The sequence below is a fragment of the Lycorma delicatula genome, chromosome 2 (assembly GCF_047948215.1).
Source record: "Lycorma delicatula isolate Av1 chromosome 2, ASM4794821v1, whole genome shotgun sequence".
Lineage (NCBI taxonomy): Eukaryota > Metazoa > Arthropoda > Insecta > Hemiptera > Fulgoridae > Lycorma > Lycorma delicatula.
The window spans coordinates 143,886,332-143,912,535 of NC_134456.1; the positions used below are offsets into that span (position 1 = coordinate 143,886,332).

The following is a 26,204-nucleotide window of genomic DNA, read 5'->3' on the forward strand; positions in this document are numbered from 1 at the left end:
CCTTTTTTAAGCTTGAGTTAACTATATATAATTTTTTTTTAACATTCTGGTATTTAGTGTTTCCCCTGCTGAGTAAACGGGTTTGTATAATGCATTGTTTCACATCAGAAAAGAGTATGTTTAATTTGTATCCCTAATTTGTTTTACACACTTTGACTTTCTTAGTTCTGTTTTGTGTAAAGCACTTAGGAGCATCATAGTAATTTTCTCTGACCCCCATTATTTGCTAATCTCAGTGGTGAACAGAGTGAAGATGTTACTTGTAAATATGCTTGCATTTCAGTGACTATAGTATGTTGATATGCAACTGTATATTGATGTCGGCGAAGATGTCAGTAAGAAACGTGACTACTCTTCAATCTAGCAGGAATGCTTGTTCTTGAAGATCACTGTTATTTTTGGAAGTGACTTGTGACTCAGGTTGTCTTCAATTTTTACGGTTATGACACTTGAACGTACATACAGTATATTTTCTGTATACTATTCTTGATACTTTGTATTACTTAGATGAAATTTACAATGTTGTGGTATAATACTTTTTTTATTGCACATTTTTTATGATATATTTTATATATTTATCAAAGTGCTATTCCTGCTCTTTCTATTACATTATGTTTTGTTCAAGTAGCACGTTGATGCAGTTAATGACTACAAAAAGTACTTTTAATTTATTTTTAGTGTAAATTTGAAATTAAACTATCTAAATATTTTTTACGTATATTCAGGGAGGTTCTACACTGGGTATGTCATGGACTCACTCACATGCACAGACATTCACACTTATTGAACATGCAGCAGAGCAGCGACGTCTTCATAGACATCTTTTGTCTCAGCTTCGATCGGCTAATAATTCAAGCAACCAAGCATCTTCTTCTAGTGATTCAGATACTGATGATCAGCGAAGTGAATCTGATCTGGATATAGATAATTATTATTTCTTGCAGGTATAGTGCATATATGTATGTATTGTGTTGTTTTTTTTATGAAGATTTATTTTGTCAACATTATTCTGTGTGTAATAAAACTTTTGTGTAAAATATTGATATATTGGAACAGAATTTGCATTTCTTATTATTAAAATAATTAAATCATGATTATTTATAGTATTAAAAAAAATTGAGAACATAGGAATGATTTTTAGTGGATAATTTATATGTGAATAAAGAGGTAATTGATTGTTCATATTTATCTTCATTTCATATATGTTTAGTTTAAAATTAAGTTATATATATATATATATAACTTAATTTTATATATATATATTTCACAGAAATAAATCAAAAGAAATTATATTATATTAATATTTTCGTAACTGAGATTCCTTAGTATTCTAGTAAAGAACGTGTAGGTACGTATTGCCTATAAAAGTTCCAAGGTTTTGTCTGTGTGTGTGTGTGTTAGAATGTTCTTTAAGAGTCACTTTTCTCTAAAATTTTGATTATTCAAGAATTATTATTTTTTTTTTTAATCCTTTTAATGCAGGCTGTCTAAATGTTTTGAACCAGCTTATGCTACATCATCCATCTAAAAATTCTTTAAAAAAAATTGTTTTTAACCTTTTTGAAAAATAACAGCTTAGTTTCATAGCTATATTTTTTTTATTTTTAACTCTAAAGGTGTTTAAATTAAAGTTTGCAAAACATTGACCTCAATACTTATATTTTTATCTTTACAAGTCAGATATGTTGCATTTTAAAAATGTTCAAACTATTTTGTACAAAAAAAAATTAATACAAAAAAAGATTATTTGATTTAGAAATTAAATTAAATTTTGTAAATTTGTAAGATAATTTTTTTTTCCTAATTACTTGTTTTAGTTGATTTTATTTTTAATGAAATAACGGTTTTCAAATTTTATTTTGAGCATAGTCCATAGCTTATTTTTTATATATAATAATATTGAGAGAGAAAAAAACATATATAAAAAAATATAAATATGCTTACCAACAAGCATTTGTAGCTCTTTCAGAAAATTATTTCCATCTTCGGGGATGTGTTGTAACTAATTATACATATAATAATATTAATAATATTTCACATATTAAATGAGTTAGATAAAAAAAACATATCTGTATAAATAACAACTGTTCGTTAGTTATTAAAGTCACACGTAATGCATCTTGTAGTAGTAGTAGTAGTAGTCACAATTTAATGTTTGAGATCAATGGTCAGCATAAGAATTAATAATTATCGTTTAAGACTTACCTGAATAAAATATGATTTTCAAAAAAAGGCCTGCTTGTTTATCAGTTTATTATTTAAATATGTGAAATTTTTCTAAAATATTTGTTTTACACATGTTATTGGAGTAATCAAGGATATTTAATAAAATTGTTAGGGTCATAATTATTATTTAGATTCAGGATGTGTTCGGCAAAGTTAAATTTTTCCACGTATCCTTTGTTTATACAATTTATGTGTTCTTTAATTCTGATTGTGAAGGATCAGTTAGTCATAGTGATAAATTTCAAATCACTGCTTATACATCCCTAACTGTATACACCCTGTTTATCTACATTAAATTTGTTATTGTTTTTTTTATTATATTTGTCTCTATTATTTATGTAGTTTATTATTTTGTTATTAGTTATGTAAGCAGTTTTTAATCTGAATGATTTAAAAATTTTATTGAATTTTCTATAATTTCTATTACATTCAATTTTAACGTATTTATTTCATTGTTATTATTATTTTTTGTTAGCATTTTTGTCTTTAATGTATATTTTATTTTTTATTTTAATATATAATTTAATGTTTAAATTTATATTATTATGTTTTAGATATTTTATTGCTCTACAGATTAAGGTGTTAAATGTTGCTGTTTTATTATTTCAAGGATGAAAAGAGTCATGATGATTTGTATCTTGTTTAATTTTATATCTCAATATTAAATTCATTATTATTGTAATTTTTATAAATCTTTATATCCAAAAAAATTATACTATTGTTGTTTTTTTGACTGTGAGTTTAGTTATGTTATTTATATTTATATTATTAATTATATCTACTAATTTATAACCATTTTTTAGGTTGTACATATTGTCATTTTTAAAGTATTAGGTAGGAATTTAGTAGATATGTAGGTGAATGAATTAATACAATATATTAGAGGTCTCATAAGCATATCTGTTTTATGAATTCTGGGTAGTGCTTTTAAAATAGGAACTTTTGTTCTGGTTAATTTAAAATTTTGTTTAATGTACTCATCCTTGAAAATGTATTTACATTTTTTAATGTTTGGAATAATAACTTTTTTAATTTTGTTTGTAGGATCCTTAACTTCTTTGAAATGATTATCTATTATAAATTTATTAGTTTTGTCAGATTTGACTATTAATGAATTATTTTCTTTTAATTTGTTTTTTATATACATGATAATTTTTATTGGTGTGTTTTATATTTTACATTTGGATCTAATTTTTGAATTAAGTCATATCATTTTATATAAATTGTATGATATACTTGATCATAATATTAATAAATTAATGAATACTAAATATATTACTTTGAACAGGAAATTTAATAATCTAATAATTGAACATATAAAACAATAATAATAATAATAATTTAATTAATAATACAGTTAATCAGGAACATAAGTTTGGAGTAGATGTGGTCAACAGTACTATTATTGAATTTAATAATGAAATTAACAAAATTAAACATGCCTATAAATTTAATCTATCAATTTTAAATAAAAATAAAATATCAAAACACCATTGTGAACATGGAAAACAATATATTTAAAATTGATAACCTAAACAATCAAAATAAATTAAGAAATCGGTTTGCTTACATTATTGATAATATTAAAAATAATAATTTAAATCATCATTATAAACGCACAAAAATTATCATTCACATAAAAATAATAAAAAACAAATTAAAAGAAAATAATTAATTTATATTCATATCCGACAAAACTAACATTCATGGTATAATTAATAACTTATATATTGAAATAACCAATAAATTTATAATAGATAATAATTTCAAAGAAAATCCTACAAACAAAATTAAAAAATGTAAATACATTTTCAAGGATGTATTCATCCTTGAAATTAAACAAAATTTCAAAATAACTAGTACAAAAGCTCTTATTTTAAAAGCACTGCTCAAAATTGATAAAATGGATATTCCTATGAGACCTCTAATATATTGTATTAATTTACCTGTATATCTACTAAGTAAATTATTAACACTTTAAGAACGACAATAAATAAAACCTAAAAAATGGATATAAATTCGTAAATATAAACATTGGATATAAAAGTCATGTATACTAATTGAAACCAACAAAACCATTGATATAATTAATAATACTTTAACTAAATTAAAAGCAAACAATAACATAATATACAAAATAATAAAACTATTAAAATTATGTATTAAATATAATTATTTTGAATTTAACAATAATTATTATCAACAAGAGAAAGGTCTTGCTATGGGTTCACCACTCTCAACTGTTTTAGCTAACATTTTTATGATTGAATTAGAACACAATAATTTACATAACATATTTAAAAAACACCAAATATTATATGAGAGATATGTAGATGATATATTAATCATATATAATCAATAATTTAATAATGAAAACTAAATAATCAAAAAAATGAATTCTTTAGATAATAACATTGAATTTACCTTCAGTTGAAAAAACAACAATAGTATAAATTTTTTGGATATAAAAGTTAATAAAAATTACTATAATAATGAATTTTATATATATATATATAGGAAACCTATAAACAAGATACTGTAATTCATCATGACTCTCTTCATCCTGGGATTCATAAAATAGCAACATTTAATACGTAGAGCAATAAAATATCTAAAACATAATAATATAAATTGTTATCCATTAGCTACAACTAATGGATATAATGAAAACTTAATAAATACATTTTATATTAAAATAAAATATACATTAAAGATAAAATAAAGCTGACAAATAATAATAATAATAACGAAAATAAATATGTTTAAATTGAATGTAATAGAAATTATTGAAAATTCAATAAAATTTTTAAATCATTCAGATTAAAAACTGCGTACATAACTATTAACAAAATAATAAACTACATAACTAATAGAGATTCTTCAAATATAATAAAAAAACAATAATAAATTTAATGTAGACAAACAGGGGTGTATACAGTTTGGGATGTGTAAGCTGCGATTTGAAATACATCACTATGACTAATTGATCCTTCACAATCAGAACTAAAGAACATATAAATTGTATAAACATAGGATACATAGAAAAATTTAACTTTACCGAACACATCCTGGATCTAAGTCATAATTAAGACCCTAACAATTTTATTAATATCCTTCATTACTCCAATAACATATATAAAACAAATATTTTGAAAATCATATTTTATTCAGGCAAGTCTTAAACGATAATTATTAATTCTTATGTTGACCAACGATTTCAAACATAATAATTGTGACTACTACTAGTATAAGATGCATTACGTATGACTTGATTTTAATAACTGACAATTGGGTGTTGTTTATACAAATATGTTTTTATGTATCTAACTCATTTAATATGTGAAGTGTTATTATTATTATTATAAGTGTTATAATTAGTTAAGATACATCCCTGAAGATGGAAATAATCCTTTGTTGGTACGTGGATTATATTTATATTTATGATCTGTTCCATAATATATGTATATATTGGAAGTGGATCAAATTTAGCAAGCGTAAACAAAATTCTTAAAACAAAGTGACATTAGCAGACTTCATGTATGTTTAATTATGTTGGTACAATATAGTTCCAACTTTGCTTACATAAAAAATTAATTTAATCATCAGGAAAACATTTTTGAAAGTATATGTACACCATGGCTTTATATGGAAGTGAAACTTGGACGATCAAAGTTTCTGAGAAGAAAAGATTAGAAGCTTTTAAAATGGGCTATATAGCAGGCAGACGTATAGGCCACATATTAGGGCATCCTGGAATAGTCGCTTTGATATTGGTGGGACAGGTATATGGGAAAAATTGTGCAGACAGACAATGTTTGGAATATTGAAAATGAATTGTTAGGGATGTAGGATGTGGGTACACCAAAATGAAACGACTGGCACTAGATAGGGAATCTTGGAGAGCTGCATCAAACCAGTCAAATGACTGAACACAAAAAATAATATATATTTATTCTTTCGATTTTTAAATTAGTTATACTATGACTATTATTTATTAAATGGTCGGCTACATTTGAGAAACCTATTTGTGTATTTTTAAATGATCTAAAATGTTTTAGTCTTTAATTCTATCTTTAAAGGATCTGTTCGTTTTACCAATACATGTCTTTTTGCAATTGTTGCATTTTATTTAAAAATACCATTCTTATTGAAATTATTTAATTTTGAATAAAAAGATAAGATATTGATAAATTGCAATACTTTCTCATTCTCTTGACAGAACAAATATTTGTTCTGAAATTTTTTTAATTTTATTAATGTTTTGTTTTTTTACGAAATAAAAGTAAAAATATAAAATTTAACGTGTAAATGTAAACAGATGAAGAATTAGTAAAAATATCACTGAAGATGGGCTTAGGCCTGAAAATATTTTGAACACAAAAAAGTAAAGGTAAGAGTGTTCTCTAATTCTGTACTTTGCGAAGGCAGAAAAAAAAATATATTCAGTTACTTAACGTACAAAGGAAAAAAATGGACCATAAAAATATTTAATCTAAATAAGTTGATAATAAATGCCAATCTGACAAAGTTGTCCTTTAGGTTTTACAATTTACTCAGAAAATTATGGAGAGTCATTAATTCAATAAACTTCAATAAAAAATGTTTGGATTTAAATCTAATGCCTAAGTATGCATAAATAAACGTTATGGGTTTTCAATATAATAGGATCATAAATAAAAATAAGGCATATGCAGAAGGTTTCAGAATAAAGCAGGAAATAAAATATGCTTATTACAAGAGAAATTGCATAAACATTGAATTATACAATTTACATTTAAATTTATTAAAAATGTTGGGTAATATTATGTTTAATTATATATATTATTTTATAAAAATATACATGATTTGATAGAAATGAAAAACGATAAGAAAATACAATATATAGAACAGATAACATTTATAATATAAATCAAATAACAAACAATGAAATAAATAAAGATAGTGTAGTTTGTACAGATGTTGATAATATACAACAACAAAAAAAATCAGATAAATTTAATATAAATGATAATTTAGTAAAATCTAACAAAATTTGTTTTCCAAGATGAAGAAAAATTAATAATTGCAAATTCATTTAAATTTAACTTACCAAATAATAATAAAGATAAAATTATAAAAAGTGCAGTAATAGATTCAGAATATAATATTGGCAAAATTAATTGTACTAATGAAGAAAAAGATAAAATAAAAAATGATATAAATAAGTTTAAAAATAAAAATAATGAAAAATTAATTCATAATAAAAATATAATAATAAATAAAAATAAAATTTATGAACTAAAACATAAATTAAAAGAAAATAATTATACAGTGTAAAAATCTGATTAAACAAGAACTCCTGTTATTATTTCAGTTGATGAATACAAAGATATAATAAATAAATATATAAATGAAAATGGTTTTAAAGAAATTAATGACCCAACCAATAAATTTTTAAGAATTACAAAAGACCTACTTAAATACAAAGAAATATTTAATTATAATTATAAATTAAAATATCATAGCAGATTATATCCATATAAACCTTATGCTCCAAAACTCACAGGTCTCCCAAAATTACATAAAGAGGATATCCCTATAAGACTATTAATCAGTTTCAAAACAGCCCCAAGTTATATAATTACCAAAATTATTGATAAAGAAATAAGATCAAAGAGAAATTTAGAATATAAATATAATATAAAAAACAGGTACAAATTGATTAATAAGTTAAAAATTAATAAAACTGTAATGATTAGCTTCGATATAACTAATATGTACCGAAATATACCCCATTCATTATACAATCTCAATAATAGAAAACAAATTAATAAAAACCGTTGAAGATCAAACATTTATAAATATTATAACAATAATTAGAAATATATGTAAACAGAATTATTTTGAATTTAATGGAACTTGTCATACACAAGAAAATGTTTAACCCATGGAATTTCCCTTCTCTGCTGTGATATCAGAAAATTTATCTGCAGGAATTTGAAAGTAGAATAGTCTGTTGCATAATCACGTACATAAAATTTTATTGTGGATCAGATACGTGGATGATATTTTAGTTATATATAAACCAGTTATAAATAATGACCTGAAGTAATTTTAAATAAATTAAATTCTTATCATAAAACATTAAAATTTCATATGAAATGGAACATAGTAGAAAAATAAATTATTTAGACGTAAATATTAAAATAAATATAGACATTCAAACAATTTCTGGAGTATATATAAAAAACCTACCTTGAATGAAATAATTATAAACAAGAATTCTAATCATCCTTAGTCCCAAAAAATTAAAATTTTTAAAAACATGATAAATAGAGCAATAACATAAAGGATAAATAGGAATTATATAATGAAATAAATAATATAGCTATAATTGGTATTATACGTCATTGAATGATAATATATATAAAAATATAATCTAGAATTTTTCAATAACAAACGTTACTACTTGAATTACTATAATTAGAAATAAAATTAGTAAAAATATTTTTATAAAGTACTCTTATACAAATAAAATTATAGAAAACTTTATGGATGCATGTAATGATAAAAAATATAAGCCTGCTTATAATCTGATAATCATATAATAAAACATTTAAAATATAATAATAAAAAAAATAAATATGACTCTTCTGTTATTTATAAAATAAAATGCAACAATTGCGAGAAGTTATATTGGTAAAATGAATAGGTCCTTTAAAGATAGATTTAATGAACAATCATTTAAAAATAAAAATAAAAAATAGGTTTCTCGAATGTAGGCAACTATTTAATAAATAATAATCATAACATAACTAACTTAGAAAATAATTTAGAAATTATCGAAAGAGTTGAATATAAAAATAATAATAAAATATTAGAAACTTTAGAAAAATTGTATAAATATATATATATATATATATAAGTAAATTCAACCATATTAATCTGCAAGCAGAATTTGATGGGGACATTCTTATTAAAATTATTTAAGTTTGTATACAAAAATAAGATATTGATAAATTATTAGTTTTTGCAATACTTTTTCATTCTCTTGACTGAACAAATATTTGTAATTCTGTACTTTGCGGAGACTGAAAAAATATTATATATAGTTATTTAGCGTACAGAGGAAAAGAAAAAAATTGACTATAAAAAACTCTGTTGAATCAAATAAGAGAATTATTGTGTAATTACATAATTATGTAAATAATAAATCTTGTTTGTTTTGTTTCATAGTGTAAGATTTCTTTTTAATTTTGTATGACTTCTTTTTAAGCAGTTTTATATGCTGGAGATAGGACCCCCCCCCTTACACTCCTTATTTTTTATTATATCTAGTACTTCTATTTTATTATTTTATGTGGTTCTGTTGGAATGCCCCCTTTATTTTTATTTTTAATTATCTTCATAGTTTGTAATTTTTAAATTTTTATTATAAATTGTTTTTAGTAATGATCATCTACATTCTTAATGAAAGATAGTATAAATTTTCTTACTTCTGAATTTTTATATTTCAAAATTTTGATTTAAAAAGATATTACACAGTAAAATAAATTAAACACATTATGGTTATGTAGAAAAAGGAAGAAGGTTAGATAAATAATTAAATATTCTTTGTTTTTTTTTACAGCCAGTTCCAACTCGCCAGAGAAGAGCTTTATTACGTGCCGCTGGTGTCCACAAAATAGATTCAATGGAAAAGGATGAGTGTAGAGATATTCGTACTTCTAGAGAATTTTGTGGGTGTGCCTGCAAAGTGTATTGTGATCCAGATACATGTGCCTGCTCTCAGGCTGGCATAAAATGTCAGGTAATGTTAAAGAATATTACTATTAACAAAAATTTCTCACTTATTTGTATGTGCAAGAATTACCGGTAAATATATATTTTTTTAAATAGCTGTGCTGTTAATAATAATCAGTCTTTATTGTAATCTTCGTAGCAGGTAATTCTATTTATTTTGGTTTATGAAATATTTTATAGCGTTATGAAAAATAATGCGATTATGAGTTTGCTTTCAAAAAAACATGGCTGTAGCTTAATTACACTCATGATAGTACTTGTAGAATGATCTTGGTTTTATCTAACCAAATGTATTGAACTTTTGTCATGACAAGATGTAGTAACAGGTGATATTATAAATGCATTACCATTGGTGTTTCAGATGTATTACTTCTGAAAAACGGACCTATATGAGTATTTACAGTGTACAGGTGTCCTTAAAAATAGCATACAAAAATATATTTATAAAATGCCTTCTAAACAAATTCATTATTAAGGTTATTTCTAAGTAAATTTTTAGTTTAAACAATTGCAATTTTTTTTTTCATAATGATTTGATTACTCACCAAGAGAGTAATTAATTTAGAGTTGGGTTTCTTCTTTATTAAATGAAATTATTTAACATCTCCTCCGTATATTTCTATAAATTAGTTTTTTCATTAGAAGTTATATATTATTGTTATACAAACATACAAAAATCTGTATGGAGAAAGTTTTTTTGTTATGCAATAAAAAACTGTTTTCTAAACAATTCTCAACCTACAGGTTGATTTTTCCTTTCTTCAAACATGGCTGTGGTAGCATTTTTATCTTAGACCAAGAAAATAGCAGTTGGTTAATCAGAAATTATTTGGCCATTTTCTCATATGAATGTAAAATGAAAGCTGACTAAAAAGGTTGTTATACAGGTGGTGCAGAGAAATGGGAAATTTTGAATTTGATGTTGGCAGCCCTGTAGGTGTACACTAAGTGGGGAAAAGAAATTAAACTGTAAAGCATAACAGATATTTACTTGTGTTAGAGTGTGTGGTTGGCGTAAGGGTATTTTACTGACATTGTGACAGCTGTACAAAGATTGTTTCGGCGACTATGAGATCCTGCCCTGCAGTCAAGTTCCTTCTTTACACGCAATAAAAACTTGGGTTCGTAACATTGAGAGACTGGTTCGACTTTGGAATAAAACCCTAGTTGGCGTGTATTGTCTGTACCTATACTAGAAAACTATGACACCTGAAAGCTGTAGTGGTAAGGAGTCCTGGTTGTTTGGTGTAGAAAACTCCCTAGTCACGAGCTCATATGTCAGAGTGTGCAAAGAATACTTCATAACCTGAAACTTCATCCTTAATAGATTCAAATTGTCTAAGAACTGAAATTATGTGTATTTCGTCTGCAATTCTGTGAAAAACTTTTGTCCAAAATCAATGAGAATGCTAACTTTATGGAAAATCTTTGGATGTCAGGTAAAGCCCATTTTCACTTAAGTGGATTCATGAATAAGCAGAACACCCAATAACAAAATTATTGGGTGCAGAAAAACCCTCCTCAGCTTCACCAGCACCGTTACACAGTGCTAAACTTACTGTATGGTGTGCAGTTTCATGGGGTGATAGGTCCTTACTTCTTTGAAGATGTAGGGGGCTCTGCTGTCATGTACATCTCAATGTTATGTCTACTTGCTAGTGACATTTTTTTCTCTTAGGCTCAAATCTTTACCTTCACCAAATCTGGTTTCAACAGGACAGAGCCACTTCACACACTGTCCGAAAGTCTATGGCAGCAATGAGACATTTGTTTGGGAATCGCATAATTTCAAGGGCTGCTAACATCGCTTGGTCGCTCCGGTCTCCAAACCTTTTAGTCTGTGACTTCTTTTCATGAAAATTTGTTAAGAGTGTTGTGTACCAGACTACATCAAGACATCTTGCCCATCTCAAAACAGATTGAACAGGAAATTGCCAACATCCCAGAGAACACTTTATGGGCACCGTGCAAAATTGTCAGAATCAACTTACTGAATGTGTATGTGAAAATGGACAGCATTTAAGTAATTTTTAAAAAGTAATGTTTATTGAAATGTCCATTCTTGTAGAACATATATTTAACATCAAATAAAGATTAGCAAATTTACTTTATTTTTTCTAATTATTTAAAATTTCCCTAATTCTCTGCACCACTCTGTAATTTTCTGGCATTAGTTATTATTATTTTGTGAAAAAATAATGATACATGAAAAAAATTCAAAAATCTATATTTTCTTATTTTTATCTACTCCCCACCCCCAAAATCACCTCACAAGAAAACTTTTGATTTGTCTACCTTTACTTTGTTAAAAGGAAGAAACAAAAAAAAATTCCACTGAAAAATCTTCAACCAAAAAAAAGTTACCTAAAATTTCTTTTGTGGGGGAGTTGGTGAATTGGTTGTGTCTAGGAATGCATAAAAAAATTTTGTTAAAAAAATATATAATAAATAAAAATTTAAGGGTTTTCGATATTGGGAGAAGAGAATTTGGGGGAGGACAAAATTTCTTTATAAATGGTAATATAAGTATGTATGCATGTACTGAGCTATTAAGTGGAGTTATGTGTGCAAAATTATGAGAGAATGGACCCCCAAAGAATCTTCCAACTCCAAACTTTTATCAACAAATTGTCCCATATACATGAGTTACTGTACCAAATTTCATAAAAATCGGTTTATTGAGTAAAGAGTTACTAAGCTTCAAACACTCTAATACACGCATTTACATATGTACTCATTAATTTAACCCCCACTTTTTTTGTGGCGAAGGGGACTCTGGGTCATGAAACATTGAGAAAAGCAAAAATCCCATTTTTTGACTGATTACCATACTTTCCTTCTTGTAGCGTAGCTACGCTAGATTTATAACGCCAGAAAAGCAAAAATTAATAAAATTTAATTATAAAATTTTGAAAACATTACTATATTTATTTTTAATCATTTTAGTTTTCTTACAGAAAATGCATATTTCCACCCTCACCATTATGATTACGTTGACACAAATGTATGATAATATTGCATTTGCTATTTGTAAATGGAGTATTTTATTGTGAAAAAAAGGAGAACAATACGATTTTTAGTATGATTAATTAGCTCAGCAGCAGTGAGAACCACAGACGCCCAGTAGTCTTTAAATCAATTTTTTGTTCACAAACATTTTCAAAAAAATGTAACTTGTCTTTTTTCTCTGCCTTTACTGATGTTACATAAGCTGGATGAAACAAAATATTTACAAGCTATAAATTATCTGTATCACTGCTTAATATTAGAAAGTAAGCATTATTTTGTTATTGTATTTCATTTGATAGTCCTTGAAAAAGCATTATTCATAAGCACAACTTTTTAAAGTTTGCTTGATGAATATAAGGAGAACCTTTTGAAAAAATTTCAATCAACCTTTCCCTCTCTTTTTATTACACAGAAAAATGATTCTCCATGGAATCGCACATAAGGATGATGATTATTGAATTTTTTCTGATTTTAATGATATAAAGTTTCATTGCTCACATTAAATTTCATATCATGGATTATGAATGTGCAAATGTAACCATTTATTTTATTTTCTATTGTTCTCTTATTATTTTTTTTTTTTTTACTTATAACCTACCAACTTATTTCTTTTTAAAATAATTAGTGTGTTTTAGAGTTATTTAGGTTATTATAATGTTATTTTATTTATTCCTGTAGTCATATACTTGCTATTTAATCAATACCAAGGACTACAAATCAGGCTATCCCAATCATCATTAGGAGTTTAGGAGTTAGGACTGGGGAATTTGAGAGCCACTGAAAAAATATTGAAACTTATGTGGATTGAGAAAGGATAAATCGAATGGATGTGTAAAAAAAAAGTTGGTGGGTCTGCTGTTAAGACATCCAGGTTCAGTTAATTTGGCAACAGAAGGTTGTGTTGATATAAAATGCAAAGTAAGGTAAAAATTAAAATTCATCAATAGGTAATTCAGTTTGTAGATGTAAATTTGTAATAAATATTTTTAAGGATAAAACTTTATAATGGAATGATGATACTCATATAATTGTAATGCGTTCACAGATAAAAAATTTGTTAAAAGCTTAAACTACTAAAACTAACTACTTAAATGTTATGGCCAAATATAGATTAAAATAAACTAAATAAATATAATATGAAATAAATAAAATAAAATAATTATATATTATTTATTTAAATATTAAATTTTATCCATTTACATACAACACCTGGTACACCAGAACATTATGAGTCTTAACTAACAAATATAAGAAACACTTTCCCATTAGCTAATTGAAACATTTAAGAATGAATGTTCTTATTTTATTGAAAAAAAATATTCAAATTTTCAAATCAAAAGTAAATGTAACATAGAAAATGGATTTAAGATTGTAGAAGTTTGAAAACAATTAGTGACACTACAGTAATGGTTTTGTTTGACATTACCAGTTACATAAAAAGAAATTCAGCAGAAAATTTATAATAAATTACAACTTCTAGATTGCACTAAATACCTTGTTGGATAGATGGGACGCCCAGATATACAAAGAAAATGTACAGTACTGGTTTGTGTCACGTAGGTGATATTCTTAACGTATTAATAATAAATAATACATGTCACAAAATAGATAAAATACTGACTTTATAAATAGCATACATAATAAATTCTCTTTGAGATATTTGAATACAGAATTATTTTTAATTTAATATACAGATTTTTATCATGCATAAGGATTAGCAATGGGTTCCCCTATTTAATAATTTATGGTAGAGTTTGTTTTATAAAAAAAATAGTTTTTGGAAAAAACTATTTTTTTCCTAATTTTTGTGTCAATATATTCATAATTTATTTTTTTTTAATTTTCATTAAAAGTGAATGCTTAATTATAGTGGAAAAATTAAATTCTTTTATTAAAAAATGACTATACTTCTGCAAAACTAATATAATTTAATATTTAATCTTGTAAAGTTATTAAAAATATAAATAAAGTTTTTAACAGCTGTTTACAGAAAACCCACAAATTATAATTAATCATGATTGTAAAAGAGTAACAATTGATTAACCACAATATAATAAACAATGCATACAGGTATGTTGGTGAATATAAATACAGGATGAAAAAATATAGTTATTTGTTGAACAGTGTGATGAAATATCTTAAAATTATTAAATCACTTATTTTCAGAATACTAGAACTTTTTGCTAAACGATCTTTGGAAGTTCCACATGTTCTTTGATGAAATAAACATTAGCACTGTAATTAATGACTTTTTGTCTTAAAAGAGGTGGAGTAACTCCTTTAATGTGTAATCAAATAATTTATTTTATTAATATTTTCCTGTTAAATACTTTACCACCAGATTTTATGTGTTTGTAAGTTTCATATTAGCTATTCATCTTATCCGTATTTAAAACTTACTTTTTATTTTTCTACAAAGTAACATCTAAAAATTGTAACTGTTGCTTTTATCTTTAGTGTATGCATGTCCAGTATGATGGATGAGGTACTTAGTTCAATTTCTGAAGTTATAATGTGCACTCTTACAATGGTGTATTTGTTAAGTGTGCATTAAGATTAGTAACAATGATAATTAGAGATAGATTTCATAAGAAAGCTACCTATTGTTGTAATGGGTACCATAATTCAACTTCTAGAAAATTTTGACACATCTTCGCATTTCACATCCCCCAAAACAGTCAGTTCAAAAGTTTATGTACACATTTATATATATATTTCACTTTCTTGTAGGCATGATAACTGTCATAATTTCGCACCAAATTGATACATAAAATATAACGACTCAAAATCTCAAGTCAAATTCATTAATAAGCAAAATCAAAAAACAAAATATCACTATAACTTTCTTATTAAGTAAAATAATGAATTTGTTTAAAGTTCCTACTATTCTTTGAATAAGAGCCTAAAACTTATGTAAGTAAAGTTTTTTGATACCAACAACCATTGGCCCTAGAGGTGGAAAAAATGGGGTTTCGAAGACAAAAAAAATCATACCTCCCTAATAGGCACAGTATCGAATCTGTTTAAAGTGGTCGTTAGTCCTCTAAACATTACTTAAAACTTTTGTCTGAAACAATGTTTGATATGACCAACCCTTATGACAAGAGATGACCTAAATGTGGCTGGAATTGTAAGATGGGGCTTGTCATATGGTAAACAAGTGAAACTTTTTTCACGTCCAACTATTGTCGTATTGAGTAAATTTGAAGTTTTTCTTAACTTTAAGGTAGAAATTTTTTTTATCCCCTTAGCACTGGTGAAATCTACCTCCGGCTTCCGGCATGCCGAAAGGGATTTTTTTTAAATTCAAGTCAATTCAGATTAAGACATCATTCCAAATTCATGCTGTATTTTTGCCGTGGTTGACTACAGTTTTAAGGATTTATAAAGTTGCTTTATTAATTTTATGTATTGTGAATGGAAAACTGTTTATATTGTTATTAGCAAAAGTGCTATAATGAAATGAATGTTTTCATATATACTATAGTGTTGCAAAATAAATTAACTTTTACATAAGTATAATAATAAATAACAACACAATCAATAGTTTAAGCATTAAGAAAGATTCTGTGTATGTTCAGTTTATAAAAAAGGAAAATTAAAAGAGCAGCAATTTCTCTCTTCATCTCACAGTAGAAAAATCATTGCAATTATGTAAAAATTGGTTGCTACATGTAAGTTATCTTATGTTAAGATTGATAAGTATATTGTAGAGCACAGTACTATACAGAGATAAAGTGTTGAAAATAAGTTAATGGGGATTTATGAGTAACATTTTTATCAGAATCTAAAACAAAAACTAGTAGGATTGATTTAAAAGTTATGCTACTAAAATCCACATAGCATAATAGCTGTGTTGCAGCTATTTACTTGCTTTTTTGTAACTTTAAATGATGTGTGAAAAAGTTATTAATTTATAGTATCTATTTAAGTTATAGTCTTGGTGTTAAATTAGTGTTTTTGATCTGTTTAGGTGGATAGATTGAATTTTCCATGTGGTTGTTCACGTGATGGTTGTGCTAATTCTAGTGGTCGCATTGAGTTCAATCCTGTTAGAGTAAGAACCCACTTCATTCATACCTTAATGCGTATAGAGCTAGAAAAGAAACAATCCCAGGAAGAGGAGGCAGCTAGGAGGTAAAAATTTACTTGGATTTAAGATTTGAAAAAATGAATATTGGCAGTTACTGTTTAGAAATAAAGTAATGCTTTATCCTAGATAAATTATAGTCTACCTTAATCTAATAATTTTTCCATGGATTGTGACTATGAATATGAGTTAATTGTGTGACCTTGGAAAAGTCTATATAATAAATTAGATAAAGTAGCTGGTGAGGAGCTTAGTGAACTGTAATTCAGCAAGTATGCTAGACTCCTGTTTTCTATGCAAGTTGAAAAAAGTTTCACTTCATAGATAAAGTGCATGTTTGGTCGAGTCAAAAACCTATGACTTTAATGTAATCCAATCACTGGTTAGTTTAATCTAATTTAACTACTGCATTTTAGCATTTTGAGGTAACTGACCAGTTTTGCAGCTTGATGATGAGCAAAAAATTACATATTTGCTCTAATTAATAATTTAATTTATTCTACAGGTAATAATTGAACCTATTTGACATTACAAAATAGTGGTTACCACAAAATACTGTAAAAGCAGTAGGAGGCTTGGCTTAGCAGCTAGGCTCTCCATTTACTAATAAGGCTTTTTCTACAGTCTATAGTAGGAAAACCAAGAACTCCCAGCTGAGCCAATTGTTCTCATCCAACTAGTGACTCCTTCAGTGTCAAAGTGACAGTAGAGCCAATTCTATATCAACCCTCTATAAGAGATCAAAGCTAAGAAAAGGGATTGGGTGGAAGATTTGGATGACCAATTTATCATAGGGTTTGGTTTCTCCTTTGCCAAAAAATGTTAGGTATGTGTTTATGTAGTGAAACTACATTTCAATAAACAGAATTAAATGGCATTCCTTTTTATATTAAGTTTTAAATAATTATTAAATCTCGATTTTCTGTTTAAATTTATTTTCTTTTCAAGTGACAAGATGCTACACTGAGATACAAAAGTTTTGAAAATTATAAAATTTGAGCACTAGTATCAAACATAACAAAATTGTAGTCATAAAAGTTAAGTTATTTGAAATAAAATATATGATTATTATTATTATCAATAAAAATTGGCCATCAGTGTAGTGAAAATTTTAGGATGTTTATTTGATAAAAGATAATCAAATCTATTATTTATTTTTTCACTTAAATTACAATTACAATTTTAATATTTTTTTTCCTTTTTACGCAGTATGTGTAAGAGTATTTATTAAAAACTAAAACTAGCCTTTACATAGATATGACAGAACCAACTAAGCAGTTAGGAGGGATTAATGCTCAGACAGTGGTGGAGATAGGCAGGTGCATGTTGTCGTTCATCTATCCTGTTGGTAAGCCCCTGGTTTGGACTGGGCACATTATGGCTTTGCTGTGGCGTGATTTTTGAAACAATTGATCTGTGATTGCAATGCAAAGAGCTTTTTTTCAGTAGTTCAATATTCCGCAACAATGCCGTTATGCCAGGAGACAACGGTCCTGCGTTAGGCAATTGGAGGAAACGGATAGCATACTAAGAAAAGGCACATGTGACCGATGCAGATCCATCAGAACGCCAAAAAATGTGCAGCTGGTGAGAGCAATCATGAAGATGTTCTGCTTAACGGCATGCTGTTGCCTTAGAATAATTCAATTTGAATTTTCAACTGTTTCAAAATAATGAGACGTTTCAAGAATTGAGCACAGCAGACTGTGCCAACCATCAAAATCTGTGACCAAATCACTCTCGAGGCAGCTTAGCTTTCTTGAGTAGCGAAGAGGCACATTTTCATTTCAGGGCTATGAATAAGCAAAATTTCCGCAACCAAGCTGAAAATAACTTCTGAATTATTGACAACAGACCACGTTTCCCTAAAATAACGGTGCGATGTGCTGTATCACAATTTGGCGTGATAGGCCCATACTTTGAGGAGGATGATGTAACGTGACTATGAATTCCGAACATTATGTCTCAATGTTACAAAATTCTCTGCAGCCCAGAATGGAAGAGATTGCTGAAGAGAGGGCTTGAGGTACTTATAATTCCAACAGGTGAGGGCTACAGCCCAAAATACACTCAATGTTTTGAGAAAAATTTTCCTGGACGACTGATTTCTCTCAGGAGTGATGTGTAATAACTTGTGCTGTTATCCAATTTGAGCATTTGTTTTTTCTTTCTTTGGTGATAACTGAAGGAAAAGGTATTTAATCATCACCCTCATGCCCTACTAGAGTTTAGGGAGCGGATTATTGAAGAGGTTAACGCCATACCCTGTGGTACGTGTGAATGAGCTGTACAAAGGTTTAGAGATGTCCCCAACAGCCTGTTGCTGCTAATTGCTACAATCTTGAGAACATTATTTTCAAAATTTAATAATTATTAAATGCTATAACTCCTCAATACTGCTTAATCGGTTCTGCTGTACTCTATATTTACTAAGTAGAATAATATAAATTAATTTTAGGAGGGGAAAATATAATAGATTATTTTAGTGTGTTAATACTCTAATCTTCATTCCATATTTAGTAAGTTTTGAAAAGAAATTTTTTTCACTCAACATTATTAATTTGGATCAATTATTTTCATGGTTAGGTTTATTGATTCACTATTATGTGAAGTTAGTAGTTTAGTTTATTGCTATGCACCTCCAATTACTATTTTACAGATTACTTGAATTATTATTCTACCTGGAATGTACAAACCATATGAGTATAGATAAGTAAATTAATTGTTAAGTTAAACTAAATAATCATTATTCCTTAATGCAAAACATTCGTTTGCCTTTAATGTTGTTCACAAATCATTAATACACATATAGAAGCTGCATTCCATTATGGTAGTGCATTTAAAAATACCTTATATAGCAAAACACCTGAAAGAAATGTTTTTACAGTTTTTCTACAATTAAAACATATCAAAAGTTAACTTTTTCAAAAATTGCTAAACTTGTTTGTAAATCATATTTTTTTAATTAAAAGAAGTCATATTGTAATGAAAATAATGTGATTAAAATGAACGCATATTATTTGTATTTTCTGCCATTTAAGTTAGGAAAGTGTAAAATAATAGTAAGATAATATTTTTTCATTCCCTTGAAAAATCTTAAAACTGTACATATACAAACTTAATTTAATATACTGGTGGTTCTGAACTGCACAGCATTCTCTCTGAAAATGATTCTACAGCTAAAAATAAAAAAAAAATTTGAATAAACATAGGTACAAAAACACTTCGTGAGTTACAGTTAGCAAAAGATTTATTCACATTTCTGTCCAACAGTAATATGCAAGCACATTGAATTTCACAGGGCATAAATTATGACACAAATTTGGTGGTCCTATACATTTTTTCACGTGAAAGATTGTGAAAAAAACGGTCCCAGAACCGTATTTTGTAGATGATGAGAAGATTATTGTAAATACCAAAAAATTTAAGTCGAAAAAAAACACAGTTGTTTAGGTTTGACCTACAATAACTCTGTTAAATGGGCAAAAGTGTTCAATATTTTTTACTTGATCTATAAAAAATTAATTCTCTGTTAATTGATGTGAATAAACCCAATAAAAAGCAATTAATACTTCAAAAATCTTAATTTTATTAAATGAAAAACAATATAAAAAAGCAGTGGATAATTATAATTTGTTTAGTGGAATAAAATTTTGTTTATTATATTAATTGTTATAATTTTTTAAATTTACATAATACTTTTAATTTTATAATGAATAGTAAAGAAATGAGCAAATATATCATTTGTCTTTTTAGATACAGTTACTTGATTTATTTAAATTGAAAAGTAACTTCAATAAATTGTGAAGAAATGTTGTTCATTTGGCAATAGCAACAATAAACTTCAGAGTAACAGCTGATTATATTAAACTGCTCAGTAACATTATTTGATTGTCTATTGTACAGTATTTGAATAGTTTTGAAAATATTTTTCTGTTTGTCTACTAGCTTACGAATTGTTAGTAACAGATCATGTATTCGGTTATAAATATGGGAGACACTTAAGATTTATTTTTGGAAAAGTAAATTGTAATAGTGACAGCTGCGATTTGAGAATGCTGGGAGAAATATCCTAATAGCAGAATCTAAAACCATAAGACATTTGAAGCAGTCGAAAGACATCTCAGAGAAACAGGTACGCTAATGTCAAGACTTACAGAAACTGGTCAATATTGATTTATAAAAAATGTGAGTTTAGAAGAAGTATATGATACAGCTCACAAGTCTCCAACAACCAGCACTAGAAGACTGTCTCATAGTTTTAATATTTCTCAGACATCTGTATGGCAAACTTTACAAGAGCAACAACTGTACCCATTTCTTGTTACACCAGGCAAGATTTACTGCCACAATATTACAATAATCGGAAAGAATTCTGCCAGTTAATTAGACAAAAATCACTGCAATTTCCTTAAACAAATTCTAGTTGTAGATGAATTTTACTTCACCAGGAATGGAGTTGCAAATTTTCATAACATCCATATTTGGGCTGAGGAAAACCAAAATGAAGCTACCGCAATACATTTCCAGTACACATTTTCATTTATGTTTGATGTGAAATTCTTGCTGAAATTTAATTGGGCCGTTTTTCTTATCCCCAATGGAGAAGAGTACCTGAATTTTTTACAAACAAATCTGCATGCACTTTTGTAAGATGTTCCTCTTAATATAAAGTAGGGATGTCGTTTATATGTGATGGGTCATCAGTTAACTTCACACATTCAGTATCAGAATATTAAATATTACATATGGTAACCAATGGATGGTCGAGCAGTACCCGTAATATGGCTTACACAACTCCAGATCGTATGCCATTACCTTAGAGGATCAATGAAGAGTTTGGTATATTCTGCACACATTCACACTCTAGAACTAAGGGACCGTATCACTGAAGCTGCTGCAACTCAGAAATAATCCTGACACCTTGACACCCTAAGCATCAAACAACTACTTTGATTGCAACTCAGAATTAGTATTTTTATAAATCAAGTAATTACTTACTTTGTAAGAAGTTATTGGTGCAATTTTGAATAATTCCTAAGCATGTATCATATTTCTGATATTACAGAGTAGAAGGATAGAAGACTGGTCTCATGATATTTTTGCCAAATATGTGAAACTGATGGATCTATCTGCATACTTTTTTTAAACAATTTTATACTGGTTAAATTCTGTTTACATATTTTGAAAACATATTTTGAAATTAAAGATGTTACTAACATGATAAAGATGTTTACTAAAGTTGTTAAGAAATTATTGGTGCAATTTTGAATAGTTCCTAAGCAAGTATCATATTTCTGATATTACAGAGTATAGAGTGATAGAAGACTGGTATCATGATATTTTTGCCAAATGTGAAACTAATGAATCTATCTGTACAATTTTATACTGGTTAAATTCTGTTTATTACATATTTGAAAACATTATTTACTAGATGTTATGAATTTTTAACATATTTTGTAATTTTAGAACAAAAAAAAAATAGAGGTGATTCACAAACAGATGCAGTGATATTTTGTCAAGCTCCTATGTAGAGGTTTGTACAGTTAACAGGTTGTTTGGGCCTATTCTTAAAAAGTTAAGATTACTATGTAGATTATGTTTTAATTGTATATCATAATATCAGTCTTTAAATATGATTTAAACATCAGTATTTTGTATTGTGTTTGTTTCAGATTGGATGTTAACACTGGTACAGCCAATCAAGAGGTCGATTCATGTGTTCACTCTGGAAATTTTAGTAATTTTCATTACCGTGATGATTTGTACAGTGGATATGGTAACTATGATAACACAAACGGTGGAGGATTTAGTTATAGTTACTCAAACCATTACACACCAACAGTAGCATATGAACAGCAAGATCCTCCAGATCTTGTACCTCCAGGGCTCGAATTTCAACACCAGGCGCCTTCGTATGATACATTTTCTTCTCCTATGAGTTTTCCTCCATTGGATCAAACCTCTCGTTATCCTACCAGTGAAACTAAACTAGAATCTTTCTCTGAGCTTCTTCAAGGACGTTACCCAGAATCTTCCTTACTAGAAGGTGAAGATACTTTAGGAACAGAAGGGGAATCACAGTCTCATGAAGGAAAACATGAAACTAGTACGGATGAGTGTGAAGTTGAAAATTTTGGTGAAATCATAAAAAAAACAATGGTTGAAAGTGTTACTGCCTGAGACGTAAATCAGGGATATATTGTTGATTTGCAATATGTATAATTTCAGAAGTATCATTGAATATTAATATGGTTTTAAATGTTAATTCAGTATCACTTTTCCATATTATAATTCTTTTGAAATGTTGCAATTATTTATGACTTTCCTGTCAAACTTATTATTAAATTATTTTGTTAATATTATTTATTTTTTTATCGGTCTGATTTATATTAGATTGCTGGAATTTTAGTTATAATACCTTAAAATTGTGTTAGGTTTATTATTATACTTTTATCAATATTGATTAATTTTCTTTTGTTTTTGTGAAATAAATAATGTATTTTATATTTTGCATGGTCAATTTGTAGGAGTGTACGTATTTATAAAATAATACATTTTATTGTTTTTTAATGAACAGTTAAGGAAGTAGTTTATGATTTATAAAGTTTAGTGAGTAGAATATATTGTCATGATACTGCATAAATAAAATATATTAAAATTGAACTAAGTCAGTTAAATAAGCATTAATTGGCTTTATTTAATCATTAAAATGATGTAAACTTTGTCAGAAATTCATGAACTCTGATTCATTTGTTAAAGCATGTTATGTTTTAGCAAAAAAAAAAAAATATTGAAATCGGTGATGTCTGTCTTTTAAGATAATGGTATACTAATATACCAATCCAACAATAAATAAACATGACCAAAATCCAGTTTTCCTCCAACCTCTTTTTTTATTTATATCCATCTTGGTTATCTGACAGCGTGGACCAATTTTTAACTAGGCGTTGAGTGTTTGAAGTTACATTTTTTGTGCTGCATAATACTGAAAAAAAAAATTGTTATTTAAAACAGATATTTATATATTAAAAAATTGTTATGTATTCTGGAAAGAATAAATTTGTTCTCTAAGGGTATCTTTTCTTAACTCCACAAATAACGTGCTACAAACTTCTGAAATGATACAATATTGTACTGCATGTATAGCTATATGTTGAAATATAAGTTTTAATAAGTGTAAAGAATAACTGATAGGTCTTGTTGTATTTATATATATGTTGTACATTTTTTTTGATTGTCATTTACATAATTTTACAAAATATTGTATTAGTTACATTTTAATTAACGCTGTGGTATTAAATACCCCATGGTTTTTAATATAAAATAATACAGTAATTTTAACTGTTACCATATTTTGTTAGGTATTCTTTTAAAATTAAAATGAATCTTGTTATAAATAACTTTCATTTTAATTCTTAAAAAAAAAGTTGTTTTTTTTGTAAGCAGTGTTTCATATATTGTTTAATTTTTCTTTTGTAAATCATTCACTAAACCATGTGTTAAAAGTGACAGGTAATGTATGCTCTGGGAACTAATTTTTTTGTATATCAATTTATCTTACAGAAAAAGTGGAAGGTTTTTCACTGCCTGATCAGGAGGTTGCACGAGAGAATTGTTATGAATTATTAATAATATAACTTTATTATTATTAATATGAAAAATAATTATAATAGTATATTGCAATACAAATTGGTGTGTTAGCTAAATACATAAAAAAAGAACATTATAATAAATTAATTATCTTTAAAAAAAAAAGAATGCCGAATTTTAAAGACAATTTTAGAAATAAAAATTAAATAAATGGTATTATCCATAATTTATTTTTTGTTTAATACATTAATTCCTTGCTCTGTCTTTAAGTTTAAAACCTCCTAAATTAATTTAGTTATTTACATTCATAATCCTTGTTAGTTTTTTGCAACATCTCTGCTAAATAATTAGTTTGTAAACAAAAATTCCTCTTCCAGTTTAAATACTTTTAAAAATAATTAGAAAAGTGGTTTCGGAAAGAAAATATCTTACATAAACTGTGAGTGCATATTTTCTATTAAAATGAGAAATACTTTGTGTAATGCTTATCATTTGTAGGTTTGTATGTCTTTTAGACCTACTAAGAACAAGAATTCTAAAGTTGAAAAGGTTTGTTATCTTCTTTTTTGCACAGAAAGCTTGTAAAATGTCGATTGACTTAGAATTTTAATTTAAAAAAAACATCATAAAAAAATTTTATTAACCCAGATTGATGATGAATAGTGGTTCATAAAAAAAGTAAAATATCCTAAACCAAATTGCCAAGCAATTATACTTTTTATACTGATGTTACAATTATTTTTTCATAGCTATAACAAATGTTTAATTTGAAAGAATTACTAAAATTGATAAAAGGAGCTGGCTTTTAAAATGTAGTTGAATAATACAGCAAACCCAAGGAAAAAACTGTCAAAAATGTTAATCTAGGCAGGAAAAGGTATATGGGTAATAATTAGAAACTGGCTGTATGGAGAATGTCACCAGTTCAGTATTATAATTTAACAGACTGTAATTATCTATAAATCTTCTTTTCAGTCATTTGTTTATTACAAAATATATATTGCTATTTTTAGAAACATCACATCTTAAGAAGTTTAATATTATTTGATTCATTTTATTTTTTAATGTAGAAACTTTTATTTCCATATTTAAAAATAATTCTATTACGTTTATTGTATATTGCTGTTATTAAAAAAAAAGTAAATATTTCATTTATGTAAAATTATTTCGCGGTAGTTAAAATTTAATTATCAATTCAACTAAATAAAGAATAACTTGTCAATAAATGTATTTTGCATGATAAATAAAGATTTTATTTATATAATTATGGTAGTCTATGGTGAATAGTAACAATTAAGGCATAACCTATCAACCGCTGGAATTTCTTGTTTTTGTGTCTTATTTTTGAAATTCCTTAAATCGTTAAATTTAACATAATGAAAAATTTAATACTACTCTTGAATTTATTAGTTTAAATAACAAATATGATTTACTGATTATAATTTTTTTTTAGAAAATGAAATAAGTTTACAGAAAACTTAACTAAAAAAACAACACATATTAA

General features: G+C 26.6%; 1 protein-coding gene across 1 annotated transcript in view; it reads left to right on the forward strand.

Moving 5' to 3' along the window:
• The window catches only part of Axud1 (AXIN1 up-regulated 1), a 38,613-nt gene extending 12,684 nt beyond the window's left edge, over positions 1-25,929 (forward strand). The window contains exons 3-6 of the mRNA XM_075356397.1: positions 726-944; positions 9,836-10,015; positions 16,991-17,154; positions 22,783-25,929. Of these exons, the coding sequence (XP_075212512.1) occupies positions 726-944; positions 9,836-10,015; positions 16,991-17,154; positions 22,783-23,290 (1,071 nt within the window). The 3' untranslated portion in view covers positions 23,291-25,929. The remainder of the gene's footprint in view (positions 1-725; positions 945-9,835; positions 10,016-16,990; positions 17,155-22,782) is intronic.
• The last annotated feature ends 275 nt before the right edge of the window (positions 25,930-26,204 follow it).